Source organism: Phyllobates terribilis, unplaced genomic scaffold (assembly GCF_046119375.1).
Source record: "Phyllobates terribilis strain yellow unplaced genomic scaffold, ASM4611937v1 Scaffold_8__6_contigs__length_399053987, whole genome shotgun sequence".
NCBI classification, from domain to species: Eukaryota; Metazoa; Chordata; class Amphibia; order Anura; family Dendrobatidae; genus Phyllobates; species Phyllobates terribilis.
Genome location: NW_027362768.1, coordinates 278,291,139 through 278,312,009, shown reverse-complemented (window position 1 = coordinate 278,312,009; position 20,871 = coordinate 278,291,139). Strand labels below are relative to the sequence as shown.

Here is a 20,871-nt window from a genome sequence, read left to right as displayed (position 1 = left end):
GTTGATACATGAATTCAAATATATAGCTAGTTTATTTATTCCTAGCAAAGACACCCTTTTTGTCTTGTGCATTCTATCATTATTCAAATTAAGGTGTCCATAAGCTTATTTGGAGTTGAACAGTGATTAGCGGGTGTTATCACCCTATTGAATAGATAGTGGTGATTGTTGTCATAAAACTCCATTACGCTCTAGTACTGTAATTACTAGCTGTTCATTTTTTTAGGATGGTATGAGTGAGAAGCTTTACCATCCTATCATTTGTCTTTCTAGATCATATATTTTAATGGATAATGAATAAAATTGTTTTTAATTGAATTCTCACATAATTGCTATATAAATTGTGGATGAAATAAGGATGATTTTACATGAGCTGGTGTGGATCCAGCCAAAATTAAATATAATTTTCGGCAGAAAATAATAAATATTTAGCTAAGAAATGTGTCACGCAGCCACCAGCCAGCCCCACACAGCAGCCAGCCCGCCCGCCCCACACAGCCACTAGCCGCACGCAGCCACTAGCCCCACACAGCCAACAGCCAGCCCTATAAAGCCACTAGCCCCACACAGCCAGCCCAATACAGCCACCAGCCAGCCCTACCCCGATATGGCCATTAGCCCCATGCAGCCACCAGCCCTGTATGGCCACTAGCTCCATGCAGCCACCAGCCCTATATGGCCACTATCTCCATGCAGCCACCAGCCCTATATGGCCACTATCTCCATGCAGCCACCAGCCCCACACAGCCAGCTAACCCCATGCAGGCTGCCAGCAGCCGAGCAATGTGAACAGCAGACCTTCCTTTGCCCCTTTAACACGGAGTCAGGCATGCAGATGACATCACTGCCCATCATGTGACGGCCTAGGCCCCGCCTCGGGATGACGTCAGTGCATGACTGTGTTTTTATGAATGAAAGGAATCTGTGAGTGAGTAATTCCAGGAAACTGTAACATTACAACTCAGCAGATCTGAGCACTCCCTCCGTCAGGCACAAGGCAGCAGCGTCAGGGACCTCCAGGCCCCGCGTCCCCCAGCAGCGCAGGTAAGGCGGCCCCGACCCCCATGTGCGGCTCGTCCATGCTATGGGTGGGGGCTGATTGTATTACACCCTGGATGGTGCGGGGGGCGCTGTGTGCGATCACAGGGAGCCCGATCTGCCTGATCGCTGGCTACATCCGGGAACGGCCGGGATCTGCAACCTGTAGCTTCCCAGCTGTTGTGAGGGCGTGCTGGGAGCAGTAGTCCCCACGGCTGGGGAGCGCTGATCAGTAGGCGTGTGAGGGGGAGGGGAGGTGTTGTTGTTCTCCTGTATCAGCCCAGTGTCGGCTGTTAGTAAATATTGCTGTGTGGTGTACATGGAGGAAGGCCTTCACTGGGAGAACTTCCTCTGAAATGTGCTGGCACAACAAGAGGGCACAGGATTGGCCCAGATGGCAATATGTCTTCTGCCTTACTGTCACCCTCTGGCTCCCCCTCAGTAGGGTGGTTATGGAGGAGTTAACACTTTCAGAGAAAGTAGCTATGATCCCATAACGCGCCTTTAATATAGAGCCTTGTACACATGATGGCCAGTCAGAACTGTCATAGTCCCCTTCCAGATGTCTATGACAGCTCATCCATGTGTGTAGCTGGGCAGGACAGATCCATGCCCCCCAGTGTGTGCCATATTGGGTGCCATGACACTACTATGGGGTCGGGGTGCCATCAGACATTGTGTAAGCCTCATACTGGAGGGAGGGTTCTGGCTCCCGCTCTGTTTTCCTTGCTGATTGCTCCCAGATGAAGTCATGTTCTTCCGGAGAGGAGTGTGTGTAACATTCCTTACGTAACATTCCTGTTTTTCCTTGGGTGTTGTCTGTGTCTTATTGTAAGTAACATGCAGGAGGCGTGGAGATCTGCTGGAAGGAGCTCTGGGCAGTCTCAGATCTGCAGGAAAGCACAAGAGGTTGTCTCTGCTTCACATTCTTATTCCTTTCCATATTTTGTTTCCGAAAATGGGAACAATCCAGAGCTCAGAGCTGAAGAATAGTACTCGGTCTTCCCATACAATCTTCAGCCCTTTTGGCATCTGTGTTTGGGAACTTTTTCAAGTCTCATACAGTGCAGTCAGGAAGAAGGTCACCATTACACGGAGCGCCGGCTATAGTGGGGGATTCTGACCTTTCATATGTCATTGACCCTACAACATAAGCCGTCTATGGCTCCTGTCTCAGACTATATTATTATGGGGTCTGTCTTGGTCCGTGCAGAACTTCTTTTTTCATTCTAAAAACAGACACCAAAAAGAATAAATATTAGGGCCCCTATTCTTCAGTTTGCATTCTGATGCAACGGAACGGACATGTACACAGCCTAAGACAGTATCTATCACAGGAACGGCAGGGCTCATATTCCTATAGAAGTGCTAGATGAGTTAGAAGCCTTCTCCTATTGTACATGAAGCAGCAGTAATATTATATTCCCCTTCCATATCTTATTTTGTTTCCAAAAATGGGAACAATCAGAGGGGAGTGATGTAAGGTGACCGGGGCACCCCAACATTCTCCTGTATACTAGATATACATGTCATTATATACACTGTGTTCCAAATTATTATGCAAATAATATTTTCTCTGATTTTCCCAAATTACCTATATGAATTGCAGTCATTGTAATTTTCCAGTCAAATAACTATTAGAGTACAATTGAAAGGTTTTTGTACAAACTGCCTATGATAACAGTATATTTTTTAAAAAATAAAAAACTCAAACTGCACTCAAAATGCATGTTCCAAATTATTATGCACAGCAGAGTTTTCAACCTTTTCATTTTAATAAAGAACAAAAAAATGGTCATTTTTGAAATTATAAGCATTAGCAGGTTATTACAAACTGAAATCAAACAGTTTTCAACTCAAAACTTGATTCTAGGTGATGTCACATTTGCACATAGGAGCCCTTGTTCGAAAGGAGCTTCTGAACTCTCTCGTCCATTGAATTTGTCAGGTTTTGGATGGTTTCTGCTTCAATTGTTTTGCATGAGGACAGAATACCCTCCCAGAGCTGTTGCTTAGATGTGAACTGCCTCCCGCCATCATAGACACTCCTTTTGATGATGCTCCAGAGGTTCTCAATGGGGTTGAGGTCAGGGGAGCATGGGTGCCACACCATAAGTTTGTCCCCTTTTATGCCCATAGCAGCCAGAGATGCAGATGTGTTATGTGCAGCATGAGACGGGGCATTATCATGCATGAAATGATCTCGATGGTCCAGATGTATGGAGTGGAGGATGGCTGGTTGATGGACACCCCATGCAAACACGGCTACGGCGCTAACAAGGAGGAGGTGGAGTAATGTTTTGGGCTGGAATCATGGGGAGAGAGATTGTCGGCCCTTTTAGGATCCCTGAAGGGGTAAAGATGAACTCCATAATGTATGTTGAGTTTCTCAAACAGCACTTCCTTCCATGGTTCAAGAAGAAGAACCGTGCATTCCGCAGCAAGATCATTTTCATGCATGATAATGCCCCGTCTCATGCTGCACATAACACATCTGCATCTCTGGCTGCTATGGGCATAAAAGGGGACAAACTTATGGTGTGGCCCCCATGCTCCCCTGACCTCAACCCCATTGAGAACCTCTGGAGCATCATCAAAAGGAGTGTCTATGATGGCGGGAGGCAGCTCACATCTAAGCAACAGCTCTGGGAGGGTATTCTGTCCTCATGCAAAACAATTGAAGCAGAAACCATCCAAAACCTGACAAATTCAATGGACGAGAGAGTTCAGAAGCTCCTTTCGAACAAGCGGTCCTATGTGCAAATGTAACATCACCTAGAATAAAGTTTTGAGTTGAAAACTGTTTGATTTCAGTTTGTAATAACCTGCTAATGCTTATAATTTCAAAAATGACCATTTTTTTGTTCTTTATTAAAATGAAAAGGTTGAAAACTCTGCTGTGCATAATAATTTGGAACATGCATTTTGAGTGCAGTTTGAGTTTTTTATTTTTTTAAAAATATACTGTTATCATAGGCAGTTTGTACAAAAACCTTTCAATTGTACTCTAATAGTTATTTGACTGGAAAATTACAATGACTGCAATTCATATAGGTAATTTGGGAAAATCTGAGAAAATATTATTTGCATAATAATTTGGAACACCGTGTAGGGACCCTGTTCTGTCTTTCCCTGTTGTGACCCTTTACTACCTTATACCAAAAACTATAACGTAGGGCAAGGTCAGATGGACGTATTTTCACTCATCCGAGAGAATCTGGCCGATTACGCAATTCACACTCTGATCAGAGAGTCAACATAGTGCGATCTTATTCTCTAGGACGAGGAGAAGATGGAGGAAAAAATTCTCCATTCAGTCAGTCCATGGAGATGTCATCCGAGTGCAATCCGAATATCAGATCAAACTTGGGAATACAGTGATTCTCCTTCCTCGGACAGTCTCTGTCCGGAAAAAGAATCGGACATGTGAACGGCCCCATAGACTAATATTAGTCGGCACGTGCGCAAGAGATCGGTCAGGGGAGTCTGGTTACTGAAACCAGAGTGACCTGTAGTTCAGACACAGGAGGCAAGTGGGGAATAGAGAGGGAGGGTAGGGTAGCTTAAGTGCTATGTCTTCCCTTGAAGCACTTGTGGCTCATTTGCATATGATTTAAATGCTGGATATCTTAGAAACTGGAAAACAGATTTCTGCAATTTAAGGTATGGCTTCAATCGGCCTCAAAGTGCTTGCCCATTCATGGCATTAGTTTGTTGTGTAAAATCCTCACAACAGGTTAACTTTAAGGATACACATCACCCTACTATGGGTTCATTTTGTACAGCGCCATGATAGAGCACTCATAGAAGTGTATGGGGCTTCATTGTACCTCCATGTATCTCCTGTCCGATACAGAGCTTTTCTATGTTTGATTCTCTGTGAATATAATAGAGGAAAACTTGGCGCGCATTAATCTATTGAGCTATTCTCCGCTTGTTACAATCTCTCTCAGTAAGGGCACGTGCACACGGCCGTATTTTTCATCCGAGTGCGATCCATCAAAATTTCATATCGCACTCGGACCAATGTTAGTCTTTGGAGCCGTGAACGTCTGATTTATTTATTTATTTTTCAAATCTCTGCATGCCTGAGTTTCATCTGATATTTGGATCACACTCGGCTATGCAAGTCAGTGGAAACCCACGGACTGCACTCGGATGACATCTGAGTGCAGTCCGATTTCCCTGGACTGACAGAATGCAGAAGATGGAGACTTTTTTTTTTTTTCTTGTGTGGCCCCCAAATAATACATATGACTCCCAATGGAGCATTGCATGGCGGCACATCGAGTACATGCAGCTCCTTAGTGTGGAGATCCTTAGTACAGAGGTGTACAGGATTCCTTATGCTATCTACAGACCTTCTGCGTAAGAGGACTGCTGCACCCAGGTCTTGAGATCCTCCTGGCACCTTGACATGGGTCTCTTCTGAGTTTATTTCTGACTGATGGTTGCCATATGCTGCCTGGAGACAAGTCTCTCACTAGCTGTAGAGGGTCTCCGCCTGTAGCTGGTAAGGGGACAATAGATTTGCTCTACGTTTATTTTTAGACGTTGTTCATGTTTGACCTCCCAGGAAAGTCTAAGAGAACTGCCATTGCTCCTGTGTCTGGGCAGGAGTCATCCAATGTCCTGAGATCAGAGGCAAAGGTCTATCACTATGGATGTACAGTGTATGATGTGTGGCTGGAGATGAGACAATGTTACGTTTGTCCATTGATACAGGTATAGCAATCTACAGCATGGACATGTGCTGTCTATATTGATGAGATGGTGATTGGTGCCCACCTGTCACTGGCTGCCACCCCTGAGAAGAATCTCACATGAGATGTGTTATTATGAATAACTTTATAATTCCTTGTAATATTGAGTGTGTAGAAACATAGGGAGTGTAACCTACGATTCTCTGTAGAAAGTCCTTGCTCAGCACTGAACTACTGACCCCTCAGGTGGAGGACTAACACGGAAGTCAAGGAGCCAAAATATCCTTTGTCATGGAGTAAAGTTCATCTCCAGGGAGATCTGCAATTCCTGCCAGGTTTGGAGGAAGCTATATAGGGTTCGGAGGAAGCTTCTGTATCATGGTAGGCCCCAGGATATGAGATGGGCCTTATGCAATCTTTTGCTGGTAATTTTCGTTGTATTTCACATAGAAGTTCTTGAAACAGCTTTTCTGAGAACAGGAGAATTTTTTTAAGACTTCCTTAGTGCTGTCTTCTAATCCTTATTGTCTGCCACTTGTTTCCATCTCCGCCTAGTCCTATTGTGATGCCTATGGGGGTCCACACCAGGATCGGAGCGGTTCGTGTCTGGTTGGGTGATGCTAGTAATAGGTAGGGTCTACGCCACTATTTGTGGGTAAAACACAGTTCTCCTGATCTCGCATGTAATGTTCTGCTATGTAAGTAGAGTAGACCTTTTTACATGACACTGGAACATAGAGGGCCACAGGTAGACCTGTGCTTTAGTATTGGTGTGGCTGCCAGGGCATGCTGGGAGTTGTAGTTTCACAACTGCTGTCCAGCCATTAGACTAATCTGTTGGACAGTAGTGACTAGAACATTGCTAATAATTCATTATTGTGCTAGATAAGGACTGCTTCATCCTTGTTGTACATATGGATTTTCTAATTACATTTTGTACTTTCATTCGTCGGTTTTAGTGCTGGTTGTGATGTACATGTCACGGGTGTGTCAAAGGTGACAGCCCTGCTGTTGGTTGCTGGAGATCTCTACATTTGGCATTACAGACATCTTCTTAGAGGCTGTCTCTAGGACCCAGCAGCTACCTACCTCTGGATAATTAGCTCCCTGGCCTGGGTGTATATATACCTGGTGTGTCTGAGAGGGAGGTGCCGGTGATCTTCATTACGACTTGTGAGGCTTTAGCAAGGGCAGTACTTCGTACTCTCTGGAGCTTGAGGCCGTGTGCTCATTTGTCTGGAGTCATCTAAAGCTAAGCAATTCCCCCCTGTTTGTCCTCCCTTGTTGTCTATAGAGTTTAGTGGAGATTGATTAGTGCTCATCTCCTCCCTTCCCTAGCCTTAGCCATACACCAGGGAAAGTCAGGGCGAGGCACACGTGCGGCGATTGGTGAAGAGACAATATAGGGACGTTAGTTGAGACAGGGTGACACTAGACCAGACAACTGCCGTGACATTGTCACTGTCTATTCATTATAAATCTCAGCAGTGTGCCTGTCAAAAATTTCATAAAAGTGTCTTTTTTTTTTCCTCACTTCCTGCAATGTATTACCACCATCATCTGACAACCACTGGATTGGTCTGTGGCCAACATGTGGGGGAAAAAGTGGAGGTTGATCTGGCCACCTGCTGCATAAAACATTGGCGGGAAGACTGGGTCCAATTTTCTAATTGACCTTAAGGTCAATGTTCACACTATGCGTTTTTAACCTTTTTCATTATTTCTTATGCAAATTTTCAGCTGCGTTTTATAGTACCAGCAAAGTCTGAGATTTCAGAAATCTCATGCACACACATTGGTTTTTGTGCCAAAACCTGAAGAAGTTGAATAGGTAATTTTTTATTTTTTTTTTTTTCACTGAACTTTATCAGCATGCATAAAGAGACAAATGGACAGTGAAAAAAAAAAACACCAAGCAAAACCTGCTTTTTGGAGGCAGAAACTTTACTGCCAAAAGATCATCCAGGCATCCGTTTTTCTTGGTTTTGGAAAAAAAAAACTGTTTCTCCACCATCTCCATTCTGTTAGTACATGAAAATCGGACCGCACTCAAGTGATCTAAGTCAAGTCATCCAAATGTGGTCCTTCTTTTTTTTTTTTTCATGAACCCATAGACTTGCATTGCTGATTTTGAACCAACACTCAGATCAAATCGGACACATCTCCAATTTTTTCTTCTGCGGACCTCTTGGACCAAGGAAACAACCGGACATGTGCACACTTCCATAGAATATCATGTGTACCAGTGCTTTCTGTGAAAACCACGAATAGCACTCATACGAGAAAATCGGTCATGTGCACGAGCCCTTATAGTGTGAATATTTAGTGACTCTTGTTACCCAGACCTATACACAACTCATTGACATATGCCATGGATGTTCTATGTTACATAGCTTTCCTAGGAGTCTATATCCTTTTTCTTACCTTTCCCAGTAGGTCAGTGCCATCATAGAAGTAAAAGTCTACTAGCTCATGACCAATTTTATCTTTCTTCAAGCTAAAAAAACATGTTAGATAAAGGGGTTGTGTCATGTACATTAATGTTTAAAATTACAAAGTACTTGTAAAAACAAGAAACTTTGCAATATACAAATTTTATAAAAAAAAATCTTCAATTTTGTAGTCCACTGCTAGTAGCCTAAGTAACTGGCTGTTTGGTCTTCTAGGCAAGGAATGTGCACTTGTAAACTGTTTGCTATACAGCTTACAAGCGTCTCTAAAGAAGACTGGATCGCTGTATTCGGACAGCTTTAGTGACACAGGGGTACCCCCATGCTGCACAGGCAAAATTGCCTCTGCTAGCAGCATCAGAGAGTTCACTGTGGCCCAACCATGCTGCTGGTCTGAACAGTTAAGCTTCAGGAGCGCACTGCCCCCTTACATCCAGGAAGTCAGGAGGCCGAGCAGCAGTGCGCTCCTGCAGACAGAAGATGAGCCATGGCCATGAATTGTTATGATGACCATACAGCTTCTTTAGCCTCCTTACCCTCCCCATACACATGCAGCCTCAGCTTGTCTCACTTTGAGAGAGGGGACTAACCTTCTGCCAGTGTCTAATCTCCCCAAGAATAAAAAGCGCAAATTATGAAATTTAATAGACCTGATCCTTTTCTCCCCCCAACATCGGGGTGAGTCTGCAGACCTTCGTACAATTTAGACACTCAGCTGGACCTGTCTCTTTGCTCTAAGACATGTGGGCACCTTTACTTTCCTCTTACTATACTGTCAGAAGATTAGTGAATGGATAACAATTATTGACGTGCTTAGATTTTAATTTTTCTGATTTCACTGTTCTACATATTTTCAAAAGTTGTCAGGTTCAGTTATGAAATCAGCCATTTGTTATTGATTTTGGCTTCCTGACAATGAAAATTTCTAGTTGTCTCTTGTTTCTATGATATCAAAGAATTTTCCTTTTACTGCTACATATTAATGCATAAAAGTTTCAGTACTTTGAAATATTATTTTTGCAAATATAAAGATGCAGAATATTTTGTTATGCCAATTTTCTGATATTCTTTAGAGAAAACTTAGCTGCAATTGAAATAACTAAAACATGTTTAAACACTATTGTGAATTATAAAGTGCGCTACAAAATTTGATCCTCAGCGACGACTCTTTTTTTGCTTGTCTCTTGTACTCCTGCATTGGATCGTCTCTCACAATTGTGCAACAGTAATCTGCAAGCATTGATGGATTCCATTTTCCTTGATCTCTTTTCTCAATAGCCGCAATATCTTGGTGAAATCTCTCACCATGCTTGTCGCTCACTGCTCCGCAGTTTGGTGGGAAAAAAAACTGTCACCGGAAATAATGCTATTAACCTGCAGATATGTGGTTAATCTGCAGGTTAATAGTGTTGCTAATGCTATGCTTCCTGGCGCCTGCACGCAGCTGAATGCAGCGGGGAGAAAATTAACTTAATTCGCCCCGCCAGCATTCTGTTTCAGTCATGGGGGCGGGGGCGCCGCGGGTTCAGTCATCTCTCTAAGAATGTAGAGCGCCGGCTGTAACCGCGCCCCTGGCCATGACTGGCTACCAACAGCAATGCAGAGCCAGTGTCAGTCAGGGCTGGGGGTGCGGTTACAGCCACCTCTCTTTATGCTCAGAGCAGTGACTGAACCGGCACCGCCTCTGTGACTGAAACCGAATGCTGGCGGGGAGAATAAAATTAATTTTCTCCCCGCTGCATGCAGGCGCCGGGCATCATAATAACGCTATTAACCTTCAGATTACCCACATATCTGCAGGATAATGGCATTATTTCCTGTGACCGGTTCTCTTTAAGGACATGTTACAGCCAAGATCCTTATGTGTTAATGCGAATGCTAACCATGAAGCCTAGAGAAAATACTCATCTTGAAGAAGCTTACGAATCTGAGGTCCAATAAAGACTCCTTCCTTTAACTCTGCTTAACTCAATCTTGAAAATGTATCAATGAGATACTTGAAGGATTTTGCATTTTTATCCATTGCCTTTACAAAGTTTTTCATTAGGCCCAAATTGATATGCAATTGTGGTAACACAATCTTATGTGGATTCACAAATGCTGGATACAGGACATTTTTACTCCCTGGCTGAAGTGAATGTTGGAGATGTTAGTCTCTCTTTTATTGTAGTGATATTCTCTTGCACGACTATCCCCCTCACACAGAGCACAGTAGTACTTTTTGTATCTACCCTGGAGATCAAGTATGAGGGCAAACACCTTTTAATCACCACTGAGGGGCCACAAATGTTGGTGATAGTTCAGGCACCTCAAAAGTCGTTTCGTGTTGTCATAGGTTTTTTTTCCTGTGGACTGCATAACCAACTGGAATTGAAGGTAGAGCATTGCTATTATGCAGCAAGACAGCTTTTAGGCTTGTTTTGAATGAATCAATGAAGAGCCTCCATTCCTCTGGATTATGATTTATCTTCAGAGCTTCCATTAAACTGTTGATGTTGTTGCATACCACAAGATCGCCCTCCATAAAAAAGTATTGGTTAAGATCTTTATCACAGTTGCGAAACAAAAAAATCCGAACAGCGCCCGCTAGGAGATTCCACTTCTGTAGTCGGGAACCTAAGAGCTCAGCCTTACTCTTGGGCAGATCTAAATCTATAACAAGATTGTTCAGTTCACTTGGTTATAAGGTGTGGTTCAGTTGACGTTGCTGACAGAAAGTCTTGGTCGTGAGAGGAAGATGCTTCATGACACCAAGCGCCCTTTTCTTCCTCTCTTGATTCTGCTGAACATGTTTCTGGTGCTTTTGGAATCGGTAGTTCTTCTGTATGTGGTATTGGGCGTATTGCAGATGGAATGTTTGGGTATTATAAAGTCCACTACTTGTTCCTTGAAACTCCTTTCTTAATGAGGGGCACTATGCAGAAATGGCAAATAGTAGTGTAATCTGTTGGCTTTCTCCAGATCATTGGGACAGCAAAAGGCATCGATTGTCTCTTCCCATGCAACTATTGGGTAAGATGTGATGCACATCTATTACAGCATATGTGTGGAGCCCAACTCTTGTTCTGATCTCCTATTTTACCACCAAAATACAGGTTGTAGGCTTTCCTTATCATGGTAGTCACGTTTCACCTTTGTGATTTCTCCGCGTATGTAGCTTTGTTAATGCAAGAACGAGACATATCTGAAAAAAACATGTCACTATGCTAAGAAACTAAACTAAGAAGTCCTAAAACGGTATAACTTACAGAGAGAGCATTTATAAAAGTAGGTGATTTAGCTGTAATTAGGATTACGTTACCGGAGCTAAATTGGCGTTTTTTGATTGATCACCCTTAAGATTATAGAAGACTGAAGGCTCAATAGACTAAATAGATGATGTAATAAACTAGCTACTAACAATGCAATAATGATGATGAAATAACGCAATTTTTCTATAAGCCTGCATGGAAGGAGTAATAAGTAATTACAACCTCCGCTGGGTTTTTGAAAATAAGAGTTAATCAGAAAACTGAAGAATTATACTGTATTAGTTTTCGGCACATAATTAAGTTCAACTGTTTTTGTCTCTGAATCAATTTGGCTGTAGAACAGTGTAATTCTTAATTGAACAGAGGTAATGAAACCAAAAAATCTGTGTAGACCTGTCCTTCACGTACAAAATTGAGGAAACTTGTCAGTAGAAATAACGCTATTAACCTGCAGATATTGGGTTAATCTACAGTTTAATAGCATTATTAACCTGTGTGGTGCCCGCACTTAGCCGAATGCTGCGGGGAGAAAATGAACTTTATTTCCCCCTGCAGAGTTCTGGTTTCAGTCACCACTCTGTGTATAGAGAGCGGTGGCTGTAGCTGCGCCCCGGCCCTGACTGGCACTGGCTCTGCATTCAGCCAGTGTTATTAATAAAACAAAAAACCTCCACTGTCCAGAGCCACAATGTGATATCAAATATTGCACCCTTCTACCAAATAACTTTAAAATGGATCATCATGTGACCTACTCCCCCCTCTTGGACTGTAGTACCCCATTGCTTCTTCTTTGCACCTTCTTAATCATTCCTCCTGCAACAGGTAGATCCTCACTTGTTCTACTCCTCTTAAAAATAAGGTATTTGACTTTAATGTAGTCTCAAGTTTGAAAGTTATCCCCTATCCATAGTATAAGGGATAACTTTCTGAACGCTGCGGGTCCGAACTCCGTGGCCCCCAGCTATCCCTTAATTGAGTATTACCAAGTTCGAAAGTTATCCCTTAACCATGGGATAGGATATAACTTTACAGTCACTGGAGGTCCCACTGCCGATCCCAAGGCTGAATATAGCGGTGGTCGATCATGCGCTCTGTCGCTCCTTTCAGTCTTAATGGGAGTGCCATAGATTGCCACTTCTGCACTTAACTGATCTTCGGCACTCCCATTAAAATGAACGGGACGGCAATGCGTGTAATCGACCTTCCATTCAGCACTGGTTCTTGGGCTCTCTAGGGGCCACGGCATTCTGACCTCCAGTGACTGTAAAATTATGCCCTATATTATGGCTAGGTGATAACTTTCAAACTTCTATAATATCCCCCTTAAGGCTAAGTGTATAAGGTAAATACCGCTGTTTGAAATAGTTGCTGTATTGGTGTGATTAGGCCACACATTTCATCCTTAGTAAAGCAATCTGCATCTCCAGTTGATTTATGCTATGAATATTCTCTGCAGCATGTGCATGAGAATTCTTTTTCAGACAGATTCCGCCTTCAAACGACCACCGGTTCGTAAAAGGTCGTATCATGCAACTAGTCAATCTGTGTAAAATGCACCTGTTACGCCAGGTGTGGGAAAGACTTAGTGCAACACAAAGGGAAGAGGGAAAGGGAGCCCAGACTCTAGGGAAAGGGAGGAGTGGAGACCTCCTAGGCTGAACTACTATCGCCCTGTCTCCACTAACGTCACTATATTTGCTCTTCACCAATTGCCGCACTCGAACCTCGCCCTGTCTTTCCCTGGCGTTGGGCCCTGGCTAGGGAAGGGAGGGGGATGAGCTCTGGTCGATCCCCACTGACCACTGAAGGCAACAAGGGGGAACAAACAAGGGAAGATAGCTTAGCTTAGCTTTTAGTCGACTTCAGAGAGATTAACACCCATCCTCATAGCTCCAGAGAGGATGAAGTAATGCACTACTCCGAGCCTTCACAAAGGGTAATGTGAGTATCGCCGGCACCTCCCTCTTTCAGACAACTTGTATTTATACACCCAGGCCAGGGTGTTAATTAGCCAGAGGAAGGTAGCCGCTGGGTCCTAGAGAGACAGCCTCTAAGAAGGGATCTGTAATGCCAAACGAAGTGATCTCCTGCAATCAACTGCAGAGTCTGTCACTTCTGACACACCCGTGACAGCACCTTAATATTGAGGGATTCGTGATTACTTGTGCTGGGTTACAATCCTCAAATGACTTGATGTTCATATATCTAGCACAATATCTTTGCAGAAATAATAAACAAAGCAAGCACTTTTTAAAGCACTTTGACAGTAAAACATCTGAGAAGAGAGCTGTTGCTCTGCAGTGAAATCAGGAGCGCAGACTGTCAGTCATTACATGTCTTACACTAGTAACGCCCCCTTTCATTTAAAAAAAGCCACAGACTCGGGGAGATCTATATTCGGCATATACCAAAGTATCATTGTATTCAGCTTCCTATGACCTACATGCCCATATAGACTGCTTAAGAGGGTTGATCCTACTGACAGATTCCCTTTAAGTCTGACAAATGCTGGAGCGAAGAATGTGTTGTAGTTGTGGGATCACTTACTCAGATGCACACTGTGATGACTGTAGCTCCCTCACATATTTGAGGAATTCCACTATATATGTAGTACGCAATGTAATTTTTATATATTGGACCAAGTACGTCCTGCTTCACCTATCACTTACATACTGCTGATTCCTCCTCCATTGTCACTGTGCTGATAAAATTTTGTACTTCGAATTATCATATAATTAATAACTATAAGGTTTCTTACCTGGAGCTAAACTACATGAGTCCCAGAAAAAAAAATGCCATAACTAAGCGTATAATATAATTACATGACAGTAAGGTGCAAGTTTTGAGCAGGTGTGTAAGAATGCTTTAAAAACTCAAAGTGAATAAACAAAAGTGAAAACTAAATCACATCAATATTTGGTCTGACCGCCCTTTGCCTTCAAATGGCATGAAAGCATCAATTCTTCTAGGTACTTGCACACAGTTTTTTAAAGAGCTCAGCAGGGAGGTTGTTCCAAACATCTTGGAGAACTCACCACAGATCTTCTGTGACAGTTTTAGGCAGATATGTAAGAATGCTTTAAGAAATAAACAGTTGATAGTTTATTTACAAAATGCAACATGAATGAACAAAAGAGAAATCTAAATTACATATATACATGAGTTGAATTAAGTACACCTTCTTTGAATGCTATGGTTATGTATCCGGACATAATTTTAAAAAATCTCGTCCTTTTTAGAAAGTTTTAATATTAGGTAAATACAACTTCAGATGAACAACAACACATGACAATTGACATCACATTGTTATTTGTTTGTACAAAATTAGACCAAAATGCAGAAGCAGTGCGTGAAAAATGAAGTACACCCAATAATCAATAGTTTGTAGAACCATCTTTAGCAGCAATAACTTAAAGTAATCATTTTCTGTATGACTTTCTCAGTGTCTCTCATCGTTCTGTAGGGATTTTGGCCCACTCTTCTTTACAATGTTCCTTCAGCTCATTGAGGTTTGGTTTGTGAGTATTTGTTTATGCATAGCTCTCTTAACGTCCTGCCACAGAATTTCATTTGGACTGTGACTGGGCCATTGTAACATGTTAATTGTTTGTTTTTTTTAGTTATTCTGATATAGCTTTGCTGGCAGGCTTGGGATCATTATGTTGCATGACCCGATTCCAGCCAAGCTTTAGCTTTTAGATAGATGGCCTCACATTTGACTCTAGAATACTTTGGAGCAGAGAGGAGTTCATGGTCGAGTCAAGGACTGCAAGGTTCTGGTTACTCACCTGTCTCAGCTACAGGGCTTGGCTCTCAAGTAGCTTCATCAGGTAGTCACCTAGAATGGTTTTCTAACACTCTTGAAGGAGGTCACAGTGGTGCTGAGCACTTGTTGGCTGCTTTGCCTTCACTCTGCGTCCAGCTGAGACCAAACCATTTCACCTGAGTTGCGGTTGGGTGGTTCTGGAGGCCACCACTCATCTTGGTTGCATAGCCCTTCCATATTCTGGAGGTGTTTTTTTTTTTTTCATAATTGTCCTGTTGCAGCAGAAATGATGTTCCTACTAAAGGCACACCAGATGCGATGGCATGTCGTCGCAGAATTCTGTGGTAGCCATGCTGGGTAAGTGCCTTAAATCTGGAATAAGTGACCAATTTTGTCACCAGCAAAGCACTCCACATCACACCTCACCTCACCTCCATGCTTCATGGTGGCCACCATACATAAAAATAATACTACATACAAAAATCTCAACTTTTAACCATATTACAGATTTACACTAATCTAATGTCCAATCCTTTTGTTGCTTGGCCCAACAGGTCTCTTATTGTTTGCGGTGTTAAGCAGAGGCTTCTTTGCAGCAATTTAACCATAAAGATCTGATTCTCGCATTTTCGTCTAGACAGTTGATGCAGAGTTGCGTCTGCTAGTTGTTGTCTATGCGTCATTTATGAGAGCTATTATCTGTGATACTGGCATTTTGCTTTTTCTGAGGCTGATAACTCTGATAAACTTATCCTCTGCAGCAGAGGTAATTCTTGGTATTCCTTTCTTATCAGAGCCACTTTCAACATAGCAATTGATAGTTTTCTTAGTTGCATTTGAGGGTTCTAACTATTTTCCAGATTGGCTGACCTTCATTTCTTAAAGTAATGATGGACTGTTGTTTCTTAGTTGAATAGTTCTTGCTATATTCTGTTTTTTTTTTATAGCAGTTGTGTAATTGGGCTACGCACTCTATGGAATTGTGTACAAACGCATTCCTCTGCAATACCCATCTTATGGTTTTAAAAACTTTCTGAAGGCCAATGATTCCACAAAAGGACTCTTGACTAAGCATCCCTTTCAATTGGAAGCCATCCCAAGTTACTACCAGAGGAAGCTACCTGAGAGAATGCCAAGCAGGTGTAAAGCTGTCATCGGAGTGAAAGAAGGGTATATAAGGTTTAACACTTTTTTTCTGGTTTGATTCACAAGTGTTTCTCTACTTCTTGTTTCCATGTGTTTTCCTTGTGGTTTTTCTGTCTTTAGTCTGAATAATCTACAATGTGCAAATTCCAATAAGAATAACAGGTGTGTCCAAACCTTTGACTGATACTGTGACTGTGTATGTGAATATATATATTTGCACCTCCCTCAGGAGTTTTCACTTTCCCATATTCCAGACCATCCATCTTTCTGGTGTTTTATCTTCACTGTCATCGGTCCTTCTGGACATGTGTATGATCACTAGGATTTGATTACTGAGTCCCTGCAAATACCAAGAACAGGATAAAAATCTTGTGTGTGAATGGAGTAGTAATGAGCATGTGAGACAACCAGCCAGTGTGAATAGTCCTACCTTTTTCACCTACCTTAATGTTATTTATACCAGAACTTCTTTAAGGTGGCTATAGATATTCAGTAACTGTTTACCGAATACTTTCAGTCCATATCTATTCCTCCAAACCTAGTTATACATATTCATACCAGAATAAGTCGATGAGTGTTGTCTGTCTAGATCTCTTTCAAAGGTGTTTGATAAAAGGTTTCTACATAAAATGAGAACAATGGGACTAAGTGAAAATGTGTAATTGGGTCAACAACTGGCTCAGTGATCGAAAACAAATGGTGTTTATTACTGGAACATACTGTGATTAGATCACAGTTGACAATAGAGCACCACAGCTGACAAGAGAACCACACAGGTCTGTATTGGGCCCTCTTTTTCATATATTTATTAATGTTGTTGTAGAGGGCATACAGAATAGAATTTTAACCCCTTTATGACCTATGACATATATATATATATATATATATATATATATGTATATATGTATATATGTATATGTATGTATGTATGTCATAAGTCGCCTCCCTCTTTTTTGTGCAGGCTCCGGTGATGAGTCTGCACCTTTTCAGGCACAGCTGTCATCTGCCCCTAACTGCCGCGGGTAGAATCACGATCCACCCGCAGCTGTTAACATGTTAAATGCCTCTGTCAATCTCTGACAACGGCATTTAACATGATCGCGCTGGGAGCGCATCATTAGCTCCGTCCATCGGCGCATCGGTTGACATAATAATCCTGGAGCCCCGCTATGTGTGACACAAGCGATCAGAAGATTGCAGCTTCTAGTCTCCCATGGAGACTATTGATGCATGTAAAAAGTAAAAAATAAAATAAAAAAAAGTTTAAAATATAAAAAAAAAAATTAAAAGGTCAAACCAAGGTACCAATAAAAACGTCAGTTCGGCACGCAAAAAAATAAGCCCTCACCTGGCCCTAGATCCCAAAAAAATTAGATGCTATGGGTCTCGGAAAATGGTGACATTTTTTTTTACATTTTTTTTCTCATTACATAAATAAAAAAGAACTTATACATGTTTGGTATCTGCTAACTCGTAATGACCTGGGGAATCATAATGGCAGGTCAGTTTTAGCATTTAATGAACATGGTTAAAAAAAAAAAAAAAAAACAGTTGTGGAATTTCACTTTTTTGCAATTTCACCGCACTTGGAATTTTTTTCTCGTTTTCCAGTACACATATGGTAAAATCTGTGGTGTCGTTCAAACGTACAACTTGTCCCGCAAAAAAAAAAACAAGAAGCCCTCACATGGCCATATTGATGGAAAAATAAAAAACTTATGGCTCTGAGAAGAAGGGGAGCAAAAAAAACGAAACCGAAAAAACCCAAGGTGGTGAAGGGGTTAATATTTGCAGGTGATACTAAAGTCTGCAAGGTAATCAACACAGAAGAGGATAATTTAATATTACAGATGGATTTATGAAAGCTGGAGGCTTGGGCGGAGAAATGACAATTGAAGTCTAATGTAGATAAATGTAAGGTCATGCAGTTGAGCAGAGGGGAAAAAAAAGATACAATTATTTACTAAATGGTAAAACTGTCACTGAAAAAAAGACTTGGGTGGACATGAAACTCCTCTTTAGTGACCAGTTCCAGGCAGATAAAGTCAAGGCAAAAAAAAATTACGGTAACATGAACACTTATTTTATTATCTAATGGCTTCTTGTTTGTTAGTACTGTAATATAGTCCTGTTTAGATCTACTTCCTTATACTGGGCAGTTCTCATTTTCTTTCTCTGGTCTAGTAACTTCCTTTCTAGAAAAATAATTTATAACTGTTCTGTTTGTAAGTTAATGTTTAATCACAGAAAGGTAACCATCCTGACTACACCTGCTAATGTGAGAGGAGGCTGGAAATGAAAGCCACTATACAGGTACAGGATGATATAGCAGAATGTTATAAGGAAGCCACATTAATGGGATTATAGGTGTTTTCCAACCATTGCCATTATAACTTAATATAACTTATGATACACAACTACATTTTGCAATTAATTGTTTTGCATGAGACTTTTTTTGCTGGATATTTTGCTACTCAAATGGCATGAAAAAGTAAATTTATGTAGAAGTCTAGCCAATAATCAGATAGGATGTAAATGGCTAATCCATTGTAAGACTTTGAGTGGTTTCATGATTTTTTTTTTTGTTTTCTTATACTATTGGCATCTGTTCTGTTTATTTGCTATAAGAATGGAGTGGATGTAAGATTTCATAATACAGAAAATGTCAAAAATTAGGTAGATTGCACTAAAAAGATTTATTAAATGGGTTTTCCAGGCGATTTTAAAATCTTTAAAGTAAGTAAAGTATACTCCTCTGTTGTGGCCAGTGACAACAATTTTTCCATATCTAGACCTCCATGTTTAGAAGCTAAAATACTCTCTCTTTCCATTGAAAATTTAGTCTTAGAGTGTAATCTTTCAAATGAATGGTCAACCATGTCATACTTGGTCAAATAATACACATTCGGTCTACAGTTTATTGTGTATGGGGGTTTCCCTACAAATGATGTTGGTGGACAGAAGGATCTGACATATCTGATGTCGAGCTGTCGATTCTTTTGTTCTGCAAGAGATAAGCTGCCATCAGAATGACCTGGCAAGCTCTCTCATAAAAAAACAGTAGCACTTAGCCAGCTATGAGCTCCTGTCTGTCGAAGTTTGGCGAGATAGTAGATGGCTAAACGATCATTCATCTGACAACTATCTAAAGTGTATATGGGGGGGGGGGGCTTAAGAATTAAGCTCCCTGTAGACATTAGACTAACTTCAGCCATACTTGCCAATATCAAGAGGATTGGCCCACAATGTGTATGGGCCGCTAGAGATGTCTCGCAGCGAACACATGATTATCAGAGGCGTTAAACCTCCCAATGTCTAATTTCAGACTGCTGATCTTTTTGATCTCCTTGAGGTAAGCTGCTACAAGAGATGTCTAGCAGCGGTCTTCTAATAGAAAACATAGTCGCGCTCTTCCAAGCTGATGTTCCTATTTGTGGGAGAGACTGCCGCGATAGCTGGCTGCCAAATGATTGGCTGAACCTTCGTTTGGTCAACAGCCACCTAAAGTTTATGTGTTAAAAGTGGGCCTTCATGTTGAAAAAAACCTTATCAATGGAATCCACAAGTCCTATCAGGGGTTTTAGTTTTCTAATGAAAAAAATATTTTGGGGTCCAAAATAGCCCGATTATGAAGAGCATACCTTTTTCTTTCTAACTGCTTAACATTGTGCAAATTTGGGACAGAAAGAGCAAATGAATCAATGAACTATTGAATTACGAATCAATGTTTTTTACAGTCTCGAGTTGGTACAGTTTTTGTATATAGGGACACACATAACATGCTTAAAGAAGACCTGTTTCAAGGTCAACCGTGGCCAGTTTTTGCTCTGATTATTCCTTTTTTTTTTCTTTTACTAAATTCACTATACGGTTCTACAGATATGAGCAATTTTTATTTAGTGCTAATTTTTGTAGTCTTTGCCAAAGGGGCGTTTCTCACAGGATTCTTTGGGGTCATGTCTTTAGGCTGCTTTGAATTATAACCCTGTGAGCAACGTCCCCTTGGTAAAGACCATAAAAGTTAGCACTAAATAAAAAGGCCCCTATCTCTTCAACTGCATGGTGACTTTAAAAAACTAAAACTGAATACTCGGAAGCAGCAGGAATAAAATGAGAGCAAAATCTAGCCGATTTTGATCCGGTGACAGGTCCTCTTTAATTGCATAGGTAACATTGCATAATAACTACATGGAATTTTTCACACCTCCACAGACTACCAGTAAATTGCCTACCAGATGCTCTCCCATTACTGCTTGATGGCGGATTCTGTATGGTATAAAACATTTTTAGATGCAAGTAGTTATATTAAATTTCTCCTTTTTGTAATGTCTGAAAGCCAACCTCAGATGCACATTCAGCTGAAGTGTATTGCGGTGCAGAGAGCCGTCGGGTCCGTGCACGGCAATACACGCTGCCAGCCAATCAGAGACCAGCAGCTGACTTCGGCGTACACGTGACTGGGCAGTGACATCATGTGCTCCCGTCACTTGCACGCTGAAGTCAGCTGCTGGCTGTAG

The 20,871-nt window shown here is 41.6% G+C and overlaps 1 protein-coding gene across 2 annotated transcripts in view; it reads left to right on the top strand.

The window, feature by feature from the left end:
* The first annotated feature begins 854 nt into the window (after positions 1 to 854).
* MAFF (MAF bZIP transcription factor F) overlaps positions 855 to 20,871 on the top strand; it is a 40,567-nt gene continuing 20,550 nt past the window's right edge. Inside the window, exon 1 of one of the 2 annotated variants that reach the window (XM_073644283.1) lies at positions 855 to 1,044. Coding sequence is in view for 1 of the 2 variants with exons in the window: in XM_073644282.1 (XP_073500383.1) it covers positions 18,650 to 18,667 (18 nt within the window). In the remaining variant the exon portion in view is untranslated. Of the gene's footprint in view, positions 1,045 to 18,585; positions 18,668 to 20,871 lie in introns of those variants that run through there. The other variant, XM_073644282.1, reaches the window with a different exon arrangement.